At 37.3% G+C, this 25712-nt stretch overlaps 1 protein-coding gene across 2 annotated transcripts in view; it reads left to right on the top strand.

Annotated features, from left to right (window-relative positions):
• Positions 1-2314: 2314 nt before the first annotated feature.
• Positions 2315-25712, top strand: part of LOC106876991 (uncharacterized) — a 616967-nt gene continuing 593569 nt past the window's right edge. For both annotated transcript variants that reach the window (XM_089360189.1, XM_089360188.1), the window contains exon 1: positions 2315-2380. In XM_089360189.1, coding sequence (XP_089216315.1) covers positions 2337-2380 — 44 coding nt within the window. In that variant the 5' untranslated portion in view covers positions 2315-2336. The remainder of the gene's footprint in view (positions 2381-25712) is intronic.

Here is a 25712-nt window from a genome sequence, read left to right as displayed (position 1 = left end):
TCATCATCATCATTTTACATCCGTTGTCCATGCTGGCATGGGTTGAACGGTTTGACCAGGGCTGGTAAGCTGAGGGGCTGTACCAGACTCCAGTCTGATTTGGCAATAGTTTCTATGGCTGGATGCCCTTCTTAACACCAACCACTCCAAGAGTGTAATGGGTGCTTTTACATATCCTCATTTAATATATATTTTCCATGCTAGCCTGGGTCAGATGGTTTAACGGGATCCAATTGGTCCAAGGATTGCATTGTGCTACATGGTTCCTACAGCTTGATGCCCTTCCTAATTCTAGCCACTTTACAATATGTACTGGGTGCATTTTCTTTTTCCATGTCACCTACACTAGTGAGGTCACCATGCAGCTTGTGAAACTACAAAACGTAGGGCAGTTTATATATTCTTGTTAGAAATGTAGTCTTGAGAGAATTTTAAGTTCAACATTTTTTCCATTGTCAATATCAGTTTCTTTTACTTTCTGTCAGTGGTTCTCAACCAGGGTACACATTACCCTTGTGGATCCATATAAGATTTAGTTGTTAAAAATTATGTGCAATCAATTGATAATATGAAAATTACTATCTTTAAATCTCACAACATGAGATATTCAGCAACAGTATTTTGTAGTAAAGATTGTTTGCCAACATAACATGGCAGTCCTGGTTTAGGACTTATGTTGCTGTAATTTAGCCCCAGGAGACATCGTCTCCAGCTGGCTATACAACACGATGTATCCTTATATTTTCGAACAGTAATAGTAATTTTCAAATTTATAAATCAGTGACTAGTTGTCACTTTGAAAACTATATAGTTTGAACGGGAATTTGGCAGTGCCACCTCTAGCCGAACAATTATTCTGTGCTGATGAAGGGAAATAACCCAGAAATCGCAATACACAGATATCGTTTTGAGCTGAGTTGGGGTTGCTAGATTCCCTTGTTCGAAAATATAAGGACACAGATTGTGTCGTATAGCCAGCTGGAGACAATGTCTCCTGGGGCTAAATTACAGCATCATTAGTCCTAAACCAGGACTGCCATGTTATGTTAGCAAACGATCTTTACTACAATTGATTATACTTCTACAATTCACAAAACATTTTTACAATTTTATTTTATATAATTCCTCATAACATTTAATTATAAAAATATAACGGGATTTTTTTTTAAATGTCAAATGGCTATGAGAGTCCAGTTGAGTAAAATAGGAATCAAAAGAGCCCATAGACAAAAGAATGGTTGAGAACCACTTCGTTTTTCTGGTTTTCATGAGCAATGCTTACATATTTCTTTGTTATTACTCACATTATACAGACTCTAAGATTCACCATCTCAAATAAGTTTGTTTGAAAGATTCAGGTTCTTAATACCTGCCTCAAAACTTCAAGAATTTTGCACTTAACATAATTTTTTTTGACATCATCAAAAGAGAAAGAAACGCGAAAAGAAATAACATTTCTATTTCTATTAATTTGTCTTTTTTTTTTTATTATTATTATTATTATCATTTTAGTCCTGAAGTTCTACTACATTCATATTGATATGCATTGTGGACGATCAGCTTTACAATTATTTTATTATATTCACAGTACCGCACTTAGTGGCTTACACGACACACTTTTTTTTGTTTTAAACAAACGTTGCAAAAAAAATCACCCCATGTCCTATATGCTAAGATAGACCTAATCACATGCTTTAACATTTAAACCAGCCATGCCCAGCCCAAATATTCATGTTTTATGCTACAACCATCCAGATCCAGCCACTCACAACTACCCTACAATGTCATCCTAAAGATAAACAGACACATCATTGAAATCTCAAACCTACCAGGATAATGCATAATTAATTCAAAACAATATGAATGAATAAACATTACGTTTGGCAGTAATCGGAATGCTTAACCCTTTAACATTCACATTACTCCATCATATGTAGTGCTTATTCATTCAAATTGTTTTGAATTATTCATGCATCATCTCATAGATTTCAGATTTCAATGATATAATTGTTTACTTTTAGAATGACATTGCAGGATAGTTGTGAGAGGCCTGATCTGATCAGTTTGAACACAAAACATGAATATTTGGGCCTGGTATGGCCAGTTCGAATGCTTAAAAGGTTATGAGTTAATGAACTAAAAACTTTCTTTTTCTCTGAATATGCACTACTGGAATTAAGGTGCATCTAATATACCTGTATGTTTTTCTTGGGGTAGGGTTATGCCATCATATACAGTATGTATTTAAATAAATTCTGCTACTTTTTTTTATATTTTAAATTTTATTCCTTTTGTTATTTCTTTGCAGGAAACTTAGTTATAATAACCTTGCTGAAATGCCATATTTTGGAAAGAATTATAGTCTTGAACAACTTCACTTGTGAGTAGACACTTTATGACTCCTTTTTTTTATTTTTGCTGTTCATTTTAATTTCAAATGTTGCATGTCATTTAGTTAATCCTGTTATCTTTATGACTAACTTGCAATAATCCCTATTGTTGTCTGTAAATGAATTGCTTATAACAGGATTTAATTGTATTTCATTCAAAACATGCCTTGTTGGTTACTAAACTTTCTTAAAATTAAAATGCAGACAGACGTCCCTTCCCTCCCATAAAACTCCCTACTCAAGACATTTATTGAGACGGGTTGAGGAATAAAGAAGTTTGGGTTTGTTATCACGGATTTTAGGTGTTGCAGGTAGCTGCAGGGATTAAAATATGGTAAAAGCCACAAGTTTAAGACATGGAGCTGACCATAGATTTATGACTACTCTAGTATTGATCCTACAAACATTTGTGGCTGTGTGGTAAGAAGTTCCTTCTCAACCACATGGTTCTGGGTTCAGTCCCACTGCATGGAATCTTGGCCAAGTGTCTTCCACTAAAGCCTTTGGCTGACCAAAGCCTTGTGAAGGAATTTGGTAGACAGTGTCCACCATTGCATGACAACTGGTGTTGGTATGTTTACAGTCCTGTAACTTAGTGGTTCAGCAAAAGAGACTGATAGAATAAGTACCAGGCTTCAAGAAAAAATAAGTACCTGGGTCGATTCATTCAGCTAAAAAATTCTTCTGGCATGGCTACAGTCTACTAACTGAAACAAGTAGATGGTAGAAGATAAAGGTCCTTATATCAGTACTACTGCTTCTCTCCTATCACCTCTATAATCACTCTTAATACCAGTATTATAAGCACTCTTATATCAGTATTATAACTATTATTAATACTAAAACTATTCTAAACACCATTGCTATAACTACTCTGAGTAACAGTGCTATAATTAAAGTTTGAGACAGATGTCATGCATAACTAATGTTGGCAAGTAAGCCTTTCTCTCATCAATTTAAGCCTTCAGTCCATGTTTGCATTAATATCATAATTAGGATGGATAGATGGAGCTGACTGACCTTCACAATTCTTTGCATTTCTTCCTGTTCATGTCAAATGCATAATTACCAAATTTCTTAAACGGTTTCTGCATATAAAGCAATGATGGAGAGGTTAAAGATGAAATGAAGAGGGAAGGGTGTCCACTGTCATGCAAGACAAGCAAGAGCAGGATAGACACGATCACAGATGTCATTCAGCGTGCTTAGAAATGCAGTATTTAAATTCATATAAGATAACCCAATGTGTTTGGTAGAGTAGCTTTTGGGTTGGAAGAGTTTGTTTTGTGTGGACAGAAATGTTAGGACTGGACGAATTAAAGAAATAATCTCAAGTTGATCATGATACAAGATAAAGCTATGATTGAGGAATATGGTTTCACGAATGAACACAAAAACTGATGAGTCTTTGAAAATGCATTATAATATAATAAATCTTGCCAGAGCAATCAATCTAGTGTATAGGATTAGACATGATTGTAATTGTTTATATATACTTGTAATGAGAGAAGAGCTGAATTAAAGAGGAGGTCGAGGTCTGAAGTATGAGTCATTGATTTAGTAATGTATTATTAGAACTTTTTCCGTTGGCCTTTCACTTCCAAACCAGTAAATTAAAACATGAACCTCCAGCCTGATTTGATCTGTTTTTCTCTTATCTAATCTCTACTGATGTACTATTACTACTACTACTGCTGCTGGTGGTAGTGGTGGTAGTGGCGGTAGTAGTAGTAATACACTGCTATTTGGACTTGGACTTCTTCTTGTTGCTGTTGTTTGGTCTTATTAGTAAGCCTAAGAATGTTGATTTGATCATTTAGATGAAGATATGGCTTATCAACTTACATGTGTGTATTACATATCTGTATATGTATGTATATGAATGCGTGTGTTGCTGTGTATAGGAAATGTGTGTGTGTATATATGTATGTGAATACATACAGGTGTATGTATATATTTTCTGTGTGTGTGTGTGTGTACTTTCCAGTTTTTACTGATAAACTCAATGTCAATGTTTATTCTCTAAAGATACTGCATAAATCTATGATGAATTCATTAAAACTTTAATACGTTTAAAACATTACTTATTTTCTACTTATCATCTAGTTTGTGTGTGTGTGATGCAGTAATATAAACTTAATTCTGAAAGACCCTTAAAAATTATATTAATTTCTCATTTTCCGTTACCATATTTCTGTTAAACTACACTGCCTCCATTTTTAATTTATTTAGAAAATAATAAAGAATTTAAATAAAATAACTTTGCCATTATTAAAATGGCATTTGAAACAGAGTAACATGATAAAGGCAAGTTTCAGTTTAAATCACATTAGCTCTTTTGCATTCAGATTATTCTGTCAAGCGAAATGCTGATTTACTCTCATTGTTTCGATATCATTATATATTATTTTGTAGCTCCCAGATTTTGATGAGGGTTATTGTTTATTCTTAGAATGACATTGTAGGTTAGGTGTGAGAGACAAGACCTGACCAGCTTGAGCATCAAATAGGTAGAATATTTTGGGTTGATTGTGGCCAGGTTAAAAGCTAAAGGATTAAACAGGTTGTTTGTATCATTGAACCAAAAGCAGTCTTAGATAAGTGTCAAAAGGATTAATGTCCTATTTCTTAATTGGAAGTCAGTCTTGAGTGTAAACTGACTCTTGTGTAGTTAATAGAATTGCAGGTGTGGCTGTGTGGTAAGAAGTTTGCTTCCCAAGCACATGTTTCCAGGTTCAGTCCCACTGGTTGATGCCTTGGGCAGACCAAAGCCTTGTGAGTAGATTTGGTAGACAGAAACTAAAGGAAGCCCAATGTGTGTGTATCTTTGTGTCTGTCTGTCCCACATCACCATTTGAAAACTGGTATTGGTGTGTTTATATCACTGTGACTTAGCAATTCGGCAAAAGATGCCAATAGAATAAGTACCAGGCATTAAAGAAATGTACTGGGGTCGATTTATTTGACTAAAGTTCTTTAACCTCCTAGCATTTAAACCAGCCATATCTGGTCCAGATATGTTACCTGTTTTATGTTCTAACCAGCCAGATCCAGCCTATCACACTTATCCTTCAATGCTGTTCTAAACATATACAGTCACAAAATAAATGCAAAATTAATGGAAAACAATGTGAATGAAAAATCATTGCACTTGACAGAGTAACTTGAATGCTAAAGGTTTAAGGTGATGCTCCAGCATGGTTGCAGTAAAAGATGTCAGCAAATCAGTCGAAACTGCTTTTGAAAGATCTTTTTCTACAATCAAACACTTGAATTCATCTTTTGACTTTTGCTAAAGATAGCTTAATGTCCATGTTGTGTGATGGCCACAGTTGCAGGAAATTAGTCTTCTATTTAGTCAGCTGGCCATGATTCCCTGGGGACAATTTAAAAATTCAAAGGTTTTCAAGCCTTTTGTAAGGAATTCGACCACTCCCAACACCTGTCAATACTTCAAGCTTAGAGAAATATACAACACCCCATCTCTCTCTCTTTGTGTGTGTGTGTATATGATTACTTTTTTTTATTTATTTACCAAACTTGAACTGTAAATAAGACCTGCAGAACTAATTTAAAATTCTTGAAAAATGCTGCTGGCAACTCTCATAAAAGAAACTTGAACTAAAAATAAGAAATTTAAACTAAAGACAAATGCTAAATTTCCTTTCAAATCAGCTTTTCTTTATCTTGTTTTCACTGAAAATAAGAATCTTCTGAAAAGTCTAAGGGAAAAAAATAAATAAATAAACAGCCAGCTTGAGTTAGAAATGGGTGAAGGGATGGAGCCTTTGTTTTTTTTTTTGGTGGGGGGGGGGGGGGTTGCTTTTTTTTTTTTAAAGTTTTCCAACTGTTTTCTCAGACTCTGTGTGTGTGTGTGCTTGCCATTAATCAGTGACCACCAACAGTAAGCAGTATCACATGTTGAAATGTTTGGCACAAAAATCAGCTCATTTGGGCAGCCCTACAGACTACTGTCTGATATTGCTTTGATCCCATCCACCTATACCTCTCCACTATTATCACCACCACTACCACCACCACACTACCTCCTTCCAAACAAACCTAACCACCCTGATTCTCTCTCCTCCATCCTCTTTCTCTCTCCATATGTGTAGTATTCACACACACACACAGACACACATGTGAAAAATATCTGTCACTACATCTTCATACCAGTTATTTTCTCTTCCCTTTGTCTTTTGCTTGGATTGTTTGTTCCTTCCAACACAAGCTGGTAACTTCTAACAACTTCCACACCATCTCACTCACAAAATACACAACTCAAAACTCCATGCACCCCTTCCCCCATCTCTCTTTCTCTCTCAACTCTGCACACCCTCTTTTTTTCTCTTTCCATTTTTTTCATATTTTCTTAGAATTCCTTTTAAAAACCATTTTCTGTTTTCCTTATCTTAGCAGCTCTTATGTTCTTGCAAACTTTTGAAGTGGATTCTTGGTTTAACTACTCTCTGAAATAGCAATAACAATAACAATAATAATAATAATAATAATAATAATAATAATAATAATAATAATAAGCAAAGCTATTCCTTTGTACTTGTTGCTATTCTTTTGTCTCATATTTATGAGATAATTATTAGCTGTTTTATGTTCTAAGTTTCACTTACATATTGTTTTACAAAACATTCTCATGCCAAAATTCTTTTAATTTAATTCTCATTAAAACTAATGGTTGATCACTTCAGTCATATTTGTCCTGCTAGAGCAGTGGTTCTCAACCAGGGTCCATATAAGATTTTGGTGGGCTCCAAGCAAGCAAAATAGTAAATTGGGGATCCACAGCAGTATTTCAAGAGCCCACCGAAAAATTTTGATTTGGATGTATTTATTGCAAGAAACAATAAACAGCTAAGTTGTTTGTCTAATATTTTACAATGTTTAACAGGTTTCTGGTTATTGAAACATGTTCTCTCAGGGAGAGTGCTATTGCAAATTTACACAAGAGAACATGTAAAATTCAAAATAGGAATTATGAAAGAAGTATCTTATAATACTAGTTTTTAAACATTTTTTCTACTCTAGGCACAAGGCCCGAAATTGTTTGGGGAGGAGGCCAGTTGATTAGATCAACCGCAATACGCAACTGGTACTTAATTTATTGACCCCGAAACGTTGAAAGGCAAAGTCAACCTCGGCAGAATTTGAACTCAGAACGTAAAGACAGACGAAATACCACTAAGCATTTCGCTCGGTGTGCTAACGTTTTTGCCACCTCGCCACCTAGTTTTTAAACACTGAATGTCTATCAGGTCCACCAGAATAAAATGGTAATCAAGGGAAGAACCACTGATTTAGTGCTAATCTTGCTCTTTTATGTGCTTCTATGGAATTGCCAGATCAGTATGCATTAAGATTGGATTCAACCAGTATTAACCCGGGCTATGCCAAACTTAATACCCACCACTTGATAGATATGGTACTCTTGCTGGAGTACCACCTTGAAGAGCTTCAGTCAGTCACATCCCCCACTGTACTGACACTCTTCCAGTTATGTTGAGTTCCAGTTGATCCAATCCATGGAACACCCTGCTTATCAAATTAATGTGCAAGTGGCTGATACACATGTACCCATAATGTAGCTCTCAGGATGATTGACACAGAATGTGACAAGGCTGGTTTTTGAAATATAGGTACAACTCGTTTTTAACGGGAAATAAAGTGCGTTGCTCAAAGACACTACACACAGCCAGGAATTGAACCCAGGACCTTATGACTGTAAGCCAAATATCCTAACCACTGAGCCACAAGCCTTCACACCCAGTACATATTTCAGCAATACCTATTTATTGCACTGCTAGATAACGGCATAGATACAGACAGTGTTTTGCCAAGCAGTGTCAAATATGAAGGCAGATATGTATTCATTCAAAAACACACACACACACACACACACACACACACACACAGCTATACCCTACACACTATTGTTCTAACATGGTAAAACAATAATGGGAAGAAGTAAGGGTGGTGGGCATCAATGGAAGACAATATTACAGACTGTTCCAGGTCAGATAGAGTTTGTTAACGAGTGTATTTTACAGATTTTGATTCAAAATTGTTCTTCTGCGTGTATACATAAACGCATGTATGTATTTTGTTTGTCTTTATGTCCATTTGTGTCATTGCTGGCATGAGTTGGATGAATACATTATGCTTCATCCAACTCATGCTGGTATAGGTTGGATGAATATATTACGCTTCATTAGAAACATGCTTCAAGTTCACCTAATTAACACAAAAGGACTGGTATATGATTTGCACAATAGACTGGCATCTTATCCAGTAGGAGATTCATTTCTTATCCACTTCCTACTAAGAAATCAGATCTAAAAGTGTTGGATTCTAAGAACCCTTGTGGTGGTGGTTGGTGGAGTGTGGAGGAAGGCAATAGAAATATTTACATTAAATTTTTACACACACACACACACACACACACACACACTTGTACATATACACATAAACACACAAAAGCACATGAAATGCAATGAATTGTTTATTTTTTGTTTTTTGTTTATCTTTTTTTTACCTTCTATTTGCAATCAATACAATTTATCTCTTTTTCTTTCCGTTGTTTTTTTTTTCTTCTTTATCTGTTTAATCTGAAAGACAATTCTTCTTGTTTCTGTTTTATCTTTTCTGAATTGATTAAAAATAAAAAATAAAATAAAATAAAAATCACACATGTACGCAAGCGCACGTACACATTACCAAACAATCCTCCCCCTAAATTGAGAACAGTCAGCAATATTATTCTCCACCAACTCTCACCATCCACCAGTTCTTTTTATCATCATCATTATTATTCTACCTGCTCAATATTGCTGCTGCTTTCACTTGAGACAGCTTTAAATGTTCATAGCAGTTCCCAAAATTTCTCCTCACTTTTTGTCACTGTAGCACATACACATATACACACACATATACATACATCATGCACATACAAACTACTTAATTCACTTTATACCTCTAAATCTCACTAAACACTTGAACAGTTTTCTATTGTATACACCTCCATCTCTTTGCCCTCACCACCACAGAGTTCTACTTTACATTGTTTTTGCTTACCCTCACCTACCATTTAATTTTTTTAGCAGTTTATTTCTTTTTGCTCAAAAAAAAAAGAAACACTTTTGTTCCTGTTCTTTTATGTATTTTTCCCCAAAAGTTGCTTTTATGTTTTTCCATTCCTCGTTTCATTAAAATGTACTTTCAGAGAGAGAGAGAGAGAGTGTGTGTGTGTGTGTGTGTGTGTGTGTGTGTGTGTTTGTATTGATTTTATGCCGAACACAAAAAAAAATTAAAATAATGAATAAATATGAAATTAATACAGAAATCGTGGTCAACATCATTTAGTGTCCTTGCTGACATGTTTTCGATGGCTTAACAGGACCCAGTGAGTCCAAGAATTGCATTGTGCTCCAGTGTCTGCTTTAGCATGGTTTCTATGACTGGGCACCCTTCCTTTATGCCAACCACTTTCCATCATATACTGTGTGCTTTTTATTTGCCATCAGCCCTAGTAAGGTTACCATGTGGCTTGCAAGGTTACAAACCCTGAAACTGCAGGTGAGGTGGGAAGCAGCTTTATATGGTGAGATGATGGGTTGGGACTTACTTACAGATTAATTAATATTACTCTGTTGTTGCTTTCAAACACACACACCTGACTGTGTGTGCATAACATAACTTCAGTGGACACCTATATCCATTCGATATTTTTAAAATCCTGTTATATTGTCATAATGAAATCATCACCGTTTAACATCTGCTTTCCGTGCTAGCATGGGTTGGACGATTTGACTGAGGGCTGGCGAACCAGATGGCTGCACCAGGCTCCAATCTGATCTGGCAGAGTTTCTACAGCTGGATGCCCTTCCTAACGCCAACCACTCAAATAGTAGCTATCACTACATCACCAAGAAAGAAAAAAAGCAAAGGCCTGGCTTCTTTCAGTTTCCAGCCACCAAATCCACTCACAAAGCTTTGGTCAGTCTTAGGTTATAGTTGGAGACACTTTCCTAGGGTGTTATGCAACAGGACTGAACCCAAAACCATGTGGTTTGAGAAGCGAACTTTTTACCACACAGCCATGCCTGCACCTTGAGTAAATTACAAATTGGCTGTCAATCATAAGAAAGTACCCAGGGTCTAATTTAACTTGCTTACAGACTAATTAACATTGCTCTGTTGTTGCTTTCAAACAATATTGTTTTAGAGTTCTCCTGGTGCATTCAAAATAACTGATGTCAGTTGCACACACACACACACACACCTGACTGTGTGCGCATAACATAACCCATTGCAACACATTACATGCACGCGCACATACACACACTCACTGGCACACATCTTGCTCACTTCATCACACCATATCACTCTGTCTGAGCTCGTTTCTAACTTGTACTGAAATTGTGCCTGTGTTACTTTAAAATCTTCCAGTGTAAAACAATCATCTCCACACCTGCACGTGTGTGTCTGTCTGAGTTTTATTTTTCTTTGCATGTGCACGTGCATGTACATGCATACATACATACATACACGTTCGCTCACTAACAGACACATTAATGGGAAAAGTCTCTATTTATACATTTCCCCGAGTTCTTTGTTGACTGACTTGAATTTCAGTTTATCTATGTGTGTGTATATCCATGTGTGTATATATCTTCATGTGTGTATAAACAATTTCGAATGGGCTTGTTTCTCTTTAGTGCTGCACAGTGCGTGTAATTGTTCCATAATTGTTACTTAACTGTCTTCAAATTAGGCTGACAGTAAGCTGACATAGAAAAAAGAAAAAACTAGGGACTCTGCACTGTGGTTAGTTATGGGTTGGGTGGAGGAGGTGGCAGGGCACAACTGGGTCAGAGGTCAGATAGGTGATAAATTTTAATTTAACTGTATCTGCTATTGAGTTGCCTTCCTTCTCCCACACCCATCTCTGTTCTTTCTTCTTTTCATTGTCTCCCCCTTCCTCGTACTTCTCCTTTCCTCCCTATATATGTCAGTAAATTATATACATATATATATATATATATATATATATATATATATATATATATATATAGACAGATTAAGAGATAGAAAAAAATGCATGTATATGTATCTACAAACATTGAGTTATATTTTTAAAGAGTTATATATGCAAATATACACAATCATTTATTCATTCACACACAAACACACACACATACATATGCATATTAAAGCGGCAATATACACTACCTTTTAGTTCATATACTGCTTCCATCACAAACAGGGGTTTTCTAATGGACTAGTTTCCTAGCTACAAAATCAGTGATTGTATGACACTGTATTTTCTACATGTATTACAAGCAAGATTAAACTGCTGCCATGCCTGGCAAATGAGTGCCCTCCACCAAAGAGATCCAAGAACATTGAAATCACTTGGTCTGGTGGTTTCGAAGCTAGGGTGGCAGAAGTTATCTACCACTTGCAATAAATATCAAGTGCAGAAAGCACATTGAATAAACCAGCTGAAGGAGATGTCTTCCTGGGTTTAAAACAGCAGTATTGTCATCCCTTAGAGAACACCCACATTAGAGTGGCGATAAACACTACTATATATGTGTGTGTGTATATATATTTCTCTCTCTCTCTCTCTCTCTCTCTCTCTCTCTCTCTCTCTCTCTCTCTCTCTCTCTCTCCCTCTCTCTCCCTCTCTCTCTCTCTCTCTCTCTCTCTCTCTATATATATATATATATATATATATATATATATATATATATATGCATATACACACACACACATACATTATTAGCGATGGCAGCTGTATTAGTTAAAAATTGTAATCTTTGTATGATGTTTAAAGCAGATATATCATTGAAAACTTGCTAAACTGCAGTATACTCACACACACATATCGTGTGGATGTGTAAGTATCTAAATATATTGGAACTGATATAATTTGTACATATTGGCATCAATCTTGCTAAGTTATCAAAGTTTCATGTGTTAGAAAATTCAATCGTCAATGGAGGAAGAGTAGGGAAAGTCTGATTTTGCAAGCAATGGGACAACTATGGTCGTGTTTTAACATTGGTTCTCATCAACATAGCATTATAGGCTTGACCTACTGACAACGGTTTTGCTTACAGAAAAAGAGTTTTGAAGATTTTTGGCCAGTATGAGTTTTCATAATTTATAAAAAAATATTTTGCTGTGGATGAAGGTCCCGAATTTAGTTAGGATATTTGGATATTTAAGTGGTTAGGATATTTGGCCCAAGTTGGTCAGGTTATGAGTTCAATAGCTGGGGGGGCACATTGTCTCCTTAAGCAAGACACTTTACTTCATGTCGCTCAAGTCCACTCAACTGGCAAAATTGAGTTGTACCTGTAATTCAAAGGGTCAGCTTTGTCACATTTTGTATCACACTGAATCTCCCTGAAAATTACATTAAGGACATGCATGTCTGTGGAGTACTCAACCACTTGCATGTTAATTTGACAAGCAGGCTGTTCCGTTGATTTGATCAACTGGAGCCCTCATCGTCGTAACCGACGGAGTGCCAGTTCTTGTGTGATTGATAGGCACATACATACACACATGAAATCTCCTCTCTTCTTCTTCACAGTCTCTTTCTCTCTCTCTTTCTCTCTCTCTCTTTCTCTCTCTCTCTCTCTCTCTCTCGCTCAATGAGCCCCCCCCCCCACTCCCCCCCACTCCCCGACACTGTAGTGACTCAACAACTTGTACAATTTTCATTGCCTACTAGTTTTCTACTTTGTCATCTAATCAAATTTTCCCCCCACTATCTCCTCCATATACACAAATTTATATTTCCTTCGCTGAGATGTTCACATTCATTAAAATTAATTCCAATTTGTACTACCACCATTGATTGGCAGTAAAGCAAGGGTGGGGGGAGATGGATAAGGCAAGAGAGAGAGAGAGAGAGAGAGATGGTTGATTTATTTATGTATAAAATTGTTACACTCACTACCCAGACAAAAGCTGACATTCTCTTCTGCAAATCAATGCTATTTATTCTGACCATTTATTTCTTAACTTGTCTTAGAGACTATTTTTGTCATTGACGAAAAATACATTTTCGTATTCAAATTTATTAATTAATTATTTCATTTATTTATTTTATTTTATTTTATTATATTTTGTTGTGTTTATTACTTTAGCTTTTCCTTGTTTTAGCCATTGGACTGTGGCCATGCTTCGGCAGTACCTTGAAGGATTTTTGTCGAACAAATCACCCTTAAGTGCTTATTTTCACTTTTTTTTTTAAAGCCTGGTACTTAGTCTGTCGGACTCTTTTTACCAAACTGCTAAGTTATGTGAATATAAACAAACCAACACTGGTTGTTGAGCAGCGGTGGTGAGCTGGCCGAATCATTAGCACGCTGGACAAAATACTTAGTAGCATTCCGTCTGCTTTTATGTTTGAGTTCAGTTCCCACCAAGCTCAAATTAGCCTTCCATACTTTCTGGGTCAATAAAATAAGTGCCAGTTGAGTACAAGGCGGGGGTGATATAACTGACCTAGCCCCTTCACTGAAACTGCTGGCTTTGTACCAAAATTTGAAGCCAATTCATATTGTATAGAATACAAATGGCTGTGTGGTAAGAAGCTTGCTTCCCAGCCATGTGCTTCTGTGTCCAGTCCCACTGTGTGGCACGTTGGGCAAGTGTCTTCTACTATAGCCTTGGTTCAACCAAACCCTTGTGAATGGATTTGGTAGACAGTAACTGGAAAAATCCTGTCGTTTGTACATTTGCATCTGTGTACATGTCTTTGTGTTTGTGTGCATGTCTCCCTCACCACCACTTGACAATTGATGTTCGTGTGTTTACATCCCTGTAACTTAGCAGTTCGGCAAGAGTAACTAATAGAACAAATACCAAGCTTAAAAATAGAAGTACTGGGGTCAGTTCATTCGTCAAAAATACTTGAAAGTGCTGCCCCAGCATGGCCGCACTCTAATGACAAATAAGATAAAAGCATGGCCGTGTAATTAAGAAGCTTACTTCCTAACCATCAATATCACTATCATCATCGTCACCATAACCATCAGCATCATCATCACCACCAACCATCACAATCATTAGCCTCACCACAACCATCAACATCACCACTGTCATTTACAGCACTAACTTTGAGTGGTTACATTATTTGTAGAACTCTGCCCTCTCATCTTGCAAAACATCAAACCTTAAGGCCATCGAACTTCTGTTTCACATCCTGAATATCCGTACAACTCTCATGTAGCCACTATTTTTTTTTATATTTCTTTGTTTTTTGTTGGGTTTTTTTTTAACCCAAAGGAAATGAGTGCTTCCATCTGGCACCAGCTGGTGAATGAAGAACATTACCAAAGCTACCATTTCTTGCTGTAAAGTGCAGTTATTTGCCAAGGATTTACAAGATGAAACTTTTTATTGTCTACATTAGTCTTTTAAGAGTTGGTTATAACAACTCACTACCACTTTTCAACAATACACACATATCTAGACAGCCATGCAGTCATAAATTCATGTTTATGCCTGTTATGGTATGTGTGTATGTGTAGATTGGTAGATAGACAGACAGATAACTAGAGAGATAAAAAGAAAAATAGCACTCTGGTGATTATGACAAATGTTTGAGTTGATCCAATCAGTGGAACAGCCTGCTTAGCAAATTAACATGCAAGTGGTTGAGTACTCCAAAGACATACACAAGCTTAACATAGTTCTCGGGGAGATTCAGGTGTGACACAGAATGTAACTGAATAACAGGTACAACTCATTTTTGCCAGTTGAGTGAACTGGTGCAATGTGAAATAAAGTGTCTTGCTCAAGGACACAACATATTGCCTTATGATTGTGAGGTGAATACTCTTACCACTAAGATGTGTAGAATGATCTGGTGGTGTTGCTGGGCTTTGTATTTTTTTCATAGTTCCCATGGTTACTAAGATAATCTACTATAATGATACTCTTGTGTTTATGAACGAGAAAGGAAGGGGTAATAGATGAATAAGGAAGAAAGGGGTGATGTCATACTTGGTAGTGGGATGATGAAAATTGTACGCTGAAAACAATAACTCTATGGCTATATGTGTGTGTATGTAAAAGGGGTGTGTGTATGTAAAAGGGGTGTGTGTTTACTGAAACCTCCAGTTACTACAGCTATCCGCAACTTAACATTTTTATTAATTTGGGTTTTATTCTTTTTTTATTAATTTTTGTTTTCTTAAAATATTTTTTTTTTTTTAACCTTTATTTTTGGTGTTTGAATACAAAGATGAGGTAAATATTTAGAAGATAGCAGGTTTTACAGCAACATCAACCAAACTACCCGGGTGAAACCAGGAAAAACAGCTAGTGTATATATATATATATATATATATATATATATATATATATATATATATATATACACAGACACACACACGTATATGTATGTATTTGTGTGTCTGTTTGTCCCCCCACCATTGCTTGACAACCAATGTAGCAGTTCAGCAAAAGGGACCAATAGAATAAGTACTAGGCTTACAAAGAATAAGTCCTGGAGTCGATTTGTTCAACTCAACGCAGTGCTCCAGCATAGCCACCGAAACAACAGTAATAAAAGTTGATACAGTTGTGGCCATGTGATTAAAATGCTTGCTTTGCCACCATGTCACTCTTGGTTCAGTCTTAGTGTGCAGCACCTTTAGCCCCATGTCAACCAATACCTTTTAAGTAAATTTGGTAGACAGAAACTGTATGAAGCTACCCATATATATATGTGCTTATGTGTTTGTGTTTTCTCCCTTGACCTACTCACTCTCCTTAATAATCATTGTCCTCCATAAACTAGCAGTTCAGCAAAAGAGACTGACGTAAAAAACCCACAAAACTTATAAAACTAAACAAAAAAGTACTGAGGTCAATTTATTTAGCTAAGCCTGTCAAGGTGGTGCCCCAGCATGGCTGCAATCCAGTGACTGGAACAAGTAGATGATAGATAGCTAGACAGAATCACTGGAGTTGCAACTATGGTCTCCTCCCCTCTCCACTTTGTGTATTTCTTGACTCCTGTGTCCAGATAAGATATTTCTGGCTGCTATAACTAGCAAGTCTAGTGACCACAAAGAGCTTCCCAACATTGTAACTGCTGAAATCTGGAGAAGCCATGGTGGGTGGCGTTAATTATGTGTTCAAAGTGTTGGAGTTGGTACTGTCCTACTTCGTGTTATAGCTTCTGTTTCACACACACACACACACACACACACACACACACACACACACACACACTTTCTTACACTTCTGTTTGGCATTCACACACATACTCTCACACAGTTATGTGGTTACATGCGTATATGTGTACACTGATACAGATAAAGATGAACTGTATACTTAACTCTGTGTGTGTATGTATGTATGTATATATATATATATATACACACACACACACACACACACACACACACACACACACACACACACACACACACGTATGTTTTATATATATATATATAGAGACACAAGTACTCACACACCTACATACACACACATACTCACTCACTCAAGTACTCACCCATATGTAGTGGAAGTGACACCTGTGAAAACAAAATGTTTCTTGGCCAGGGTATCAGATCCACACTGTTACCACCACCACTGCCACCACCCTTTCTCTATCTCTCTCTCTTTCCTTCCCTCTCTTCCTCTCTCTTATCAGCAACACAGGAGAGGTTTAAGTTTAGTTGTCATGGTAGCCAGTTGAGGTGTTATAGGGAGGAGGGAAGAGGTGGTGCTGTTGTTGGTGGTGGTGGGGTTAACACTCCTCTACTTACCCTGCTACTACGACTGCTACTTCTGTTGGTGTTTGGCTGCCAGTTCGAGGCAGAGGTGGTGGAGGAGTGTAGAGTCCTTCACAGCAGATAGGGAGGTAGGAAGAGGAAGAAGCCGACTTGCATGCTTCTGACTGTTTCTGCTTCCCCCTCTCTATGTCTTTTTTCTTTCTCTGTTTCTCTCTCGCTCGCTCTCTCTCTCTCCCCCCTCCCTTTCCTCAGATCAAGTTGCCATTGAGAATCTCATTGTCAGGAAGGATGAGTAGAGAAGTACTGTGAAATTCAGAATGATCTGACTGTGACTAAAGTTTAGCAAGTTTCGGTGGTGGTGGTGGTGGTGGTGGTAGTGGTGTTTGTATGTGTTGCGTGTGGTGGAGAATGAGTGGAGGAGAATCTGGCTTTTGAGAGGGTCTATTTGTAATGCCCCCCTCCCCTGCTTCCTTCCCTTGAAAATTTCTCTACACAGAGGAGTTTATGATGTAATGCGGCTGTTGTGGTCTTTATACATTGTCCCTCAAATATCTATTAAGCAGTGTTCACATGAAATAACAGCAACAACCAGTCACCAATTTTGGCCTACTGAGTACTAAAGTTTGTTGTAACAGCTCCTCTCTCTCTCTCGATTTGAGTTTATCATTCCATATAATGGTGGCGCAATGGCCCAGCGGTTAGGGCAGCGAAATGGCGGTTGTAGGATCGCGGTTTTGATTCCCAGACCGGGCGTTGTGCGTGTTTATTGAGCGAAAACACCTAAAGCTCCACGAGGCTCCGGCAGAGGATGGTGGTGAACCCTGTTGTACTCTTTCACCACAACTTTCTCTCACTCTTACTTCCTGTTTCTGTTGTACCTGTATTTCAAAGGGCCAGCCTTGTCACACTCTGTGTCACGCTGAATTTCCCCGAGAACTACATAAAGGGTACACGTGTCTGTGGAATGCTCAGCCACTTGCACGTTAATTTCACGAGCAGGCTGTTCCGTTGATCGGATCAACTGGAACCCTCGTTGTCGTAACCGACGGAGTGCCAACCACCAATGTTGCAATTATTTTTTAATTTTTACCTTTTACCTGTTTCACTCAGACTGTAGGCTATGCTGAGGTACTGCCTTGACCAAAAATGTGTTCTACCTCTTATATGTATAAGTCTAAGTTTCTTAGCTACTGGAGAAAAAGATTGCACAAGTGCTGTGTTGATGAAGACTGAGCCAGAAACATGTACCCCAGATTGTCTTATCTCCAGGCAATAACCCTGTCTTTTTCTTTAATGGCTTGCCAATTTTGGGGAATACTTGACTCTTGAGATTATCTCCCCTTTTCAAGTGGAGCTGGTCACCTTGTAATATGTATAATAAATCAATCCATTGTACGACCATCCACCAATTCTCACCTTAATTTAGGTTTTTAATATTCTGCTGGTTTGGAAGGTCTCCCCATATTTTTGCCAATGTGTTTCCCTTTAATTTTTCTTTGTCTTTTTTTTCCCTATAAAATGGTTGTTTTTTTCTTTTTTTTATCATTTATCGACTTTATCAGTTTAGAATTTGTTTTTCTATACTGACAAAGGATCTATATATAGATTGTTTTTGGCAGAATTTTGGAATAGCTATTACTCCAAGCTCTTTACCCCCATGGGAAAAGAAAAGAGTAGTTCCTCTTCCTACCCCCACCCGTCCTCATTTTTTTTTTTTTTTTTTTTTTTTTTTTTAGTATTTCTGTTTCATACAACAGAAATTAGCATTCCGAAAACAATTTTGTTTTCAAAAACTTTCAGTTTTTTTGCCCCACCCCACCCCTACACCTTACATACTCTTTTCCTTTCCTGTGAGATGAGGGCTTCAAGGGACAGCTATTCCAGATCTCTTTGAGAGTTAACCTTTACTTTTAGCAGTAAACTTCTCAGAATGTCCGTAAACCAGCAACTGAGATCTATAAATTGCAACAAAACTCCTTCAAATCACACTCAACTGTCCATGGTAAAAGAAAAAAGGACACACAAGACAGTGTAGTTCCTTATTTACAGAAATGCTGGATGGCAATAGCTGGAACATTTATCATAAGGTTTATTCAATCAAGGTCCACCTGGAACTAAACAACATCATAAGGTCTTTGTCAAAAGATATAAACCAAAATCCTTGTTGCTTTGCATATTGAAGAAATCCAGATCTTGGATTCGTTTTATAAATTTATCTGCTCGTTTCAGAGTAGAATAGAAGTTTCTGGAACAGGAATTACTAAGTTTATTGAGGGCTGACCCTGACCTACTACTGCATGGTTGATTCATCATTTCCTATTACCACATTCCAAGGCACCTCCCATTCTATGTGTTAGTTGTTCTTGATAGAAATACATGGACATGCCACTATAAACAAGAGAGAACTGTAATCACTGGCAAGTATTTTGTTAATCCCTCAGGATTGTTCAGAAATCCTTCTGTGCACATAGACACACACAAATACAACCCTTGAAAAAAACGAAAAAAACAAGCTCTAAGTGGTTGATTCATTGCTATATGGTATACAGCTAGAACCTATTTTAGTGCCAGCATAGTGATGCAATGGGTTACAAGATTTATGTAAAACAACTTTGATCTTTTATTTCTTATCTTTTACTTGTTTGACATGAGATTCTGTCCATGCCAGAGCACTGTGCTGAAGAATTTTTAGTCAAATGAATTGACCCCCAATAGTGTTTTTTTTTTCTTGTTTGTAAGCATGGCACTCATTTTATCAGTCTCCTATGCCAAATTGCTAAGTTACAGTGATATAAACACACCAACACCAGTTGTCAATCAGTGGTGGAAAGCAAGCACAAAGACACACACACATTACAGGTTTCTTTTAGTTTCCATTTACCAAATCCACTCACAAGGTTTTGGTTGACCTGAGACTGTCAAGATGCCAAGTGGTAGCAAAAGACAAACACACATATATATGATGGGCTTCTTTCAGTTTCCTTCTACCAAATCCACTCAGTGCTTTGATCAGCCCAAGGCCATAGTAAAAGGCACTTGCCCAAGGTAGCACACAGTGGGACTGAACCCAGAACCATGTGGCTGGGAAGCAAGCTTCTTACCATACAGCCACACCCATGTCTATGATAGTTTTTTTTTTCTTTTTCCTTGAACCCTGAAACTCATAAGGCTTGTCACTTGATTTCCATGACAACATTCCCTTGAATGGATCACTGGTCCATTACAAGGTTCAAGCGTCACAATTCTATGAAGAGAGGCTAAGTCAATTACATCAATCCTAGTACTTGACTGGTACTTTATTTTATCAACCTTTAAGGTATGAAAGGCAAAATTAGCATCAGCAAGCTTTGAACTCAGAATGTGAAGAGTTAAGAAAAATGCTGCTAAGCATTGTGTTTGGCTTTCTAACAATTCTGCCAACTCGACACCTTTGTTCTTATCACAATAATGATAACACAATTAGACTAAAATGCTAATTATAAATGTGTAAACCTACTTAGATAGACATGAGGGCAGACCAAGAAAGTTTGTTCCTAAGGGAATTCTGCCGGATCTCAGTAAACTTGTTCAGGCTTCTAGTCATACACTTGCTGACCTGAAGCGACTGCTGGCCAGTGCTAAAATCTTTCCCAACATTCTTTTTACATTTAGCATAAATCCCCAAGCAGTTTATTTGTTTTAGACTCAAGGAAATAATTTGTCACAAAAAAAAAAAAAAAAGAAAACTAGTTTTGGTGACAGTTACCCTGTATTATTTTTGGAACATCCCACAATTACCTTCAAACACTACCGCCGTCACCTCCACCACAACTACCATACCTAGTGTGAATTCTTGAATTGGCTTGAATTCTTATATCTACATACATCCATATATGTATCTATATATATATATACATATATATGTAGGTGTGTATGTATGCTTATATGTACATATATGTATGCATGTGTATATGTATGTATATGTTTATGTGTGTGTGTGTGTGTATTCTTTTTCACTTATTCCAGTCATTTGACTGTGGCCACGCTGGAGCTCTGCCTTTAGTCAAACAAGTTGACCCCAGAACTTATTCTATTGGTCGCTTTTGCCGAACTGCTAAGTTACAACAGGAACGTAAACACACCAACATTCATTGTCAAGCAATGGTGGGGTGATAAAAACAGACACAAACACATACACACATATATGACGGGCTTCATTCAGTTTCCATCTACCAGATCCACTCACAAGGCTTTGGTTGGCCTGAGGCTATAGTAGAGGACACTTTCCATAGGTGCCACAGAGTGGGACTTAACCCGGAACCATGTGGTTACATATGTGTGTGTGTATATACACACATGTGCGCAAACATATTATACACACATGCACACAGTTTGTTTACTGTGGGAGTTATTTTAACAATCATTCAAACCAGAGATATTATGTGAGAAGTGCATTCATACTATCACTGTCTTATAATCTTATCAGCAAAACATTTTACACCTCTGTATTTCGCTTTTTCTTTTTTCTCCCCCCCCCCCCCGAGCAAATTTCAAACCAACACCTTTCTTTCTACTCCCACCACACCCACTTCGACTTGTTTCCCCCCCCCCTCCCACGCCTCACATAACACTCCACAGCCACTAGTCTGAAGTTGTATTTCTAGTTTTTCACTCTAGATTGTCTTGTTTACTGAGTCAATGCTGTCCAACAGTCAGTTTAATCCTTAAACAATTCATACCTCTGTCTATATTTAGGTTTTCTTCTTTCTTATTAAATGTTTTCTGTTTTTTCCTGTTTTTTTTTTTCAAAGTTAAATGTTACACACACACACACACACACACACACACACACACACACACACACACACACACACACACACACACACACACACACACATATATACTCTCTCTTTTACTCTTTTACTTGTTTCAGTCATTTGACTGGCCATGCTGGACCACTGCCTTTAGTCAAGCAAATCGCCCCCAGGACTTATACTTTGTATGCCTAGTACTTATTCTATTGGTCTCTTTTGCCGAACCGCTAAGTTAGGGAGATGTAAACACACCAGCATCAGTTGTCAGGCGATGTGGGGGGAGGGGCAAACACACACACACACACACACACACACACACACACACACACACACACACACACGTGTGTGTGTGTATATATACACATTTTTCTATGACGGGCTTCTTTCAGTTTCCGATTACCAAATCCACTCACAAGGCTTTGGTCGGCTCTAGGCTATAGTAGAAGACACTTGCCCAAGGTGCCACGCAGTAGGACTGAACCCGGAACTATGTGGTTGGTAAGCAAGTTACTTACCACACAGCCACTCCTATATATAAATCCTTTTATTCTTAAACAAGAATATTATGAACAGTAACTTCAAAGTTACAGCCTTTTAACCCATCAACAGACTTGCTGTCTGATGATGGCTCAACTGGCCGAAACTTCGAAGTCACTGTCAACATTCTTAAGGATAATAAATTGTACTTTACAAAAGTACAGAGTAACCCATCAGTTTAACATAAAATTGTTTTTTTATTATAACTGAACCAAAACAAATATTAACATATATATATCATTGCTATTATGTTAAACTGTCGTATGTCCAAATTTGGCCAAATTTTTTTTTTCTTTTTCCCTATATTTATTTTTGCTTGCAATAACAAGTTCTTTTGATCAAGCTATTGTATTTCCAGCTGCTTCAGATGTCAAGATATGAAAAATTGTCAAAGTGTAGTACAACAGTTTTGCTGTGGAATGGTGAAACTATTTTTTTCGTTTTCTGAAAAGGCAACATTTTGGACTTACGACACTTTTGCATAATAGCAACAATATATATTAACGATAAATATTTCACAGATGGAGATTTTTATATTTTTATTAATGCATTGCTACATATGTTTCGGCACATGTATTTTTATGGGACTACCCCACCACATCCATAAGGTATTATTAAATATTATTCATGGACTCTAGGGGAGTCCCTGAATTCAACATGCATACTTCTTCAGACAATTTTGCATTAATGTTCTTAGGATTGACTTGTTGTTTTGACTTCAGGATATTAATCATGCTACACCAATCAAAAAGTTCTGCTAGATTTAGAGGCAGTGCTTGTGAATTCTTACAAACTACTAAATAGATGGGTGTATTGATTGAAGCAAGAACTTTGAAAAGGGTAGTTTTGTTTGTTGTTTACATATGAATGCAGGTGGACATAGGGTGGGAAAGAAAAGAAAAGAAAAAAGGGGAAGATATTGTACTTGTTTGCTGGTTTCAGTCAATGGACTGTGGCGATGTGGGGACACTACCTTGAAATTAGCCCCAGTGTTTTTTTTTTGTTTTTTTTTAAAGTCTGATATTTATTCTCTCAGTCTCTTTTGCTGAGCTGCCAAGTAACAGTGATGTTAACAAACCAACACTGGTTGTCAAGTAGTTTGTGGGACAAACACCAGCACAAAGACACACACACAAACGCACATGCATCTTACATGTGCATACACCTAACACATGCACGTGCACACACACAACACGTGTGTGTTCTAATGCAACTAAATTAAACTTCAGTTTGCCCTTGTTTCTCTTCAGCAACACCTGGTCCCTGAAATCCTTAAGAACCCTTCAAGTGAAGACACAAGTATAGAAATTATAGCGGCAGCAAGTGCCCTTACTCCTACCATCCCCCACATCACTACCTTATGCCCCCACCCTTCCCCACCCCAACCACCACCACAGTCACCTACCCTACCTAGTCTCCCACCCCAACATCTTACTGTTATTTCTTATTTTAAGATAGCCCTAACAAAGACACTAATTATTCTGTCTAAATCCGACACTGATAGGGGTCATTATCAAAGCCAACTTGCCTTCCTCTGCAGGCCTCAAGCTTAACTTCCATGTTTCTGCCAGTCACCCTTTCTCACTTTCATCTCTCTCACCCCCCTCCCTCTCTCTCACACTGTACTTAACATGACCAACAATTTCATATTATATTTTGATACTGTGACGACCACCTAACCTTACTGTTTACTAACTCCAGAGGTTTATTACATGATTTATTTAGAATATAAAGCTTAGCAGGTGTTGTTTTGCTTTTGTTGTTGTTTTTTTTTTGTTTTGTTGTTTTGGTATGTGTATGTTAATGATTTTTCATTTACATTTAAAAATTATTTTCAAGGCATCTGTCTATTCACAACACTTTCCCCTATTTTATTAATCTCGGAACTTAACATACACCTCACCCATTCTTGACAGCTTACTACACAGACCTAATTCATTTAACAGTTTTGCATTATTTATATGTTCATATATACATACATGACAATAAACTGAGAAATAACTCAGAGTGGCCAGTAGCATATGTTTGAACCACATAGACAAATACAGATATATCAAACATAAATTCTTGAGTTAAAATTATTATGGAAATAAAGACCAGCTCCATTTAGGAAGAGGAGATAATCTCAAAATTCAAGAATTCTCTAAAGTTTACAAGCTATTTAAGGGAAAAGGATAGGTGTATTGGGAGATAAGGGGACAATACATCCATGCATGTAGGCTTACTGAAAGCACTATTTAAATTTCCATGCCCAGCAAGCTTACAACACAACAAAATATAGTCATGTAATTATAATAATAATAGTCCTTTCTATTATAGGCACAAGGCCTGAAATTTTGGGGAAGGAGGCTAGCCAATTGCATTGACCCCAATGTTTCACTGTTACTTAATTCATAGCCTTGGGCCGACCGAAGCCTAGTGAGTGGATTTGGTAGATAGAAAGTGCTGGTGTTTGTCAGAAAACCTCCACCCTAGACAAGCTACATGCTCTGCTAACTTACAAATCTTACTTGCTAAAATCTGGTATCATTCCTTTGTTTCACAGTTAAATGGCTTGTGTTTGGCCAGATCAGTAAATATATACTCTACTGTCACAATATTTCTCACAATTTACCCATGCCTCAGTTCGTGTAATGCAAACTACTTTTTTTTTTTTTTTTATGTGGTCTCTCCTGTCATAAAGAAACAGACGAGGGTTCCATAATTTCTTGCTGAGCAACCACAGATAATTTGTTAATAGTAATGAAATGTTTTTTATGCTCTACATTAACTCTTTCCTTCCCTCCATCAAATTGACATGGCTTGTACAAGTGTACTATGCATCAGATGTCGAAGTAATCACAGTCACCAGTAACCCTAATCACAAAGTAATGTGAAATGAAGTGTTTTGCTCAAGAGCACAATACACCATCCAATGCGGGAACTGAAACCACAGACTTACAATCATGCATACAATACCCTAACCACTCCGCCATGTGCCTTCTGTTAAAAAATGGAGCTTTTCATTGATGTAAACCACTTTCGGCTGGACAATTACTAATATATTTTTATGACACAGACAGCAGGTGGACCCATGTAGTTGTCAAGTTGTATCCAAGGGACCAGAAAAGACCACTTGGAAGGCCTCCACAATGATGGGAAGACGACCTAGTTAAATAATTTTGGTCATGATGAGAAAGAATGACACAATCAAGACAGAGTTCGAAGCACAT

Source organism: Octopus bimaculoides, chromosome 11 (assembly GCF_046866305.1).
Source record: "Octopus bimaculoides isolate indiv1 chromosome 11, ASM4686630v1, whole genome shotgun sequence".
Classification (NCBI taxonomy): domain Eukaryota; kingdom Metazoa; phylum Mollusca; class Cephalopoda; order Octopoda; family Octopodidae; genus Octopus; species Octopus bimaculoides.
Note: the sequence above shows the minus strand (reverse complement) of the source record. Positions and strands in the feature narration are given on the sequence as shown.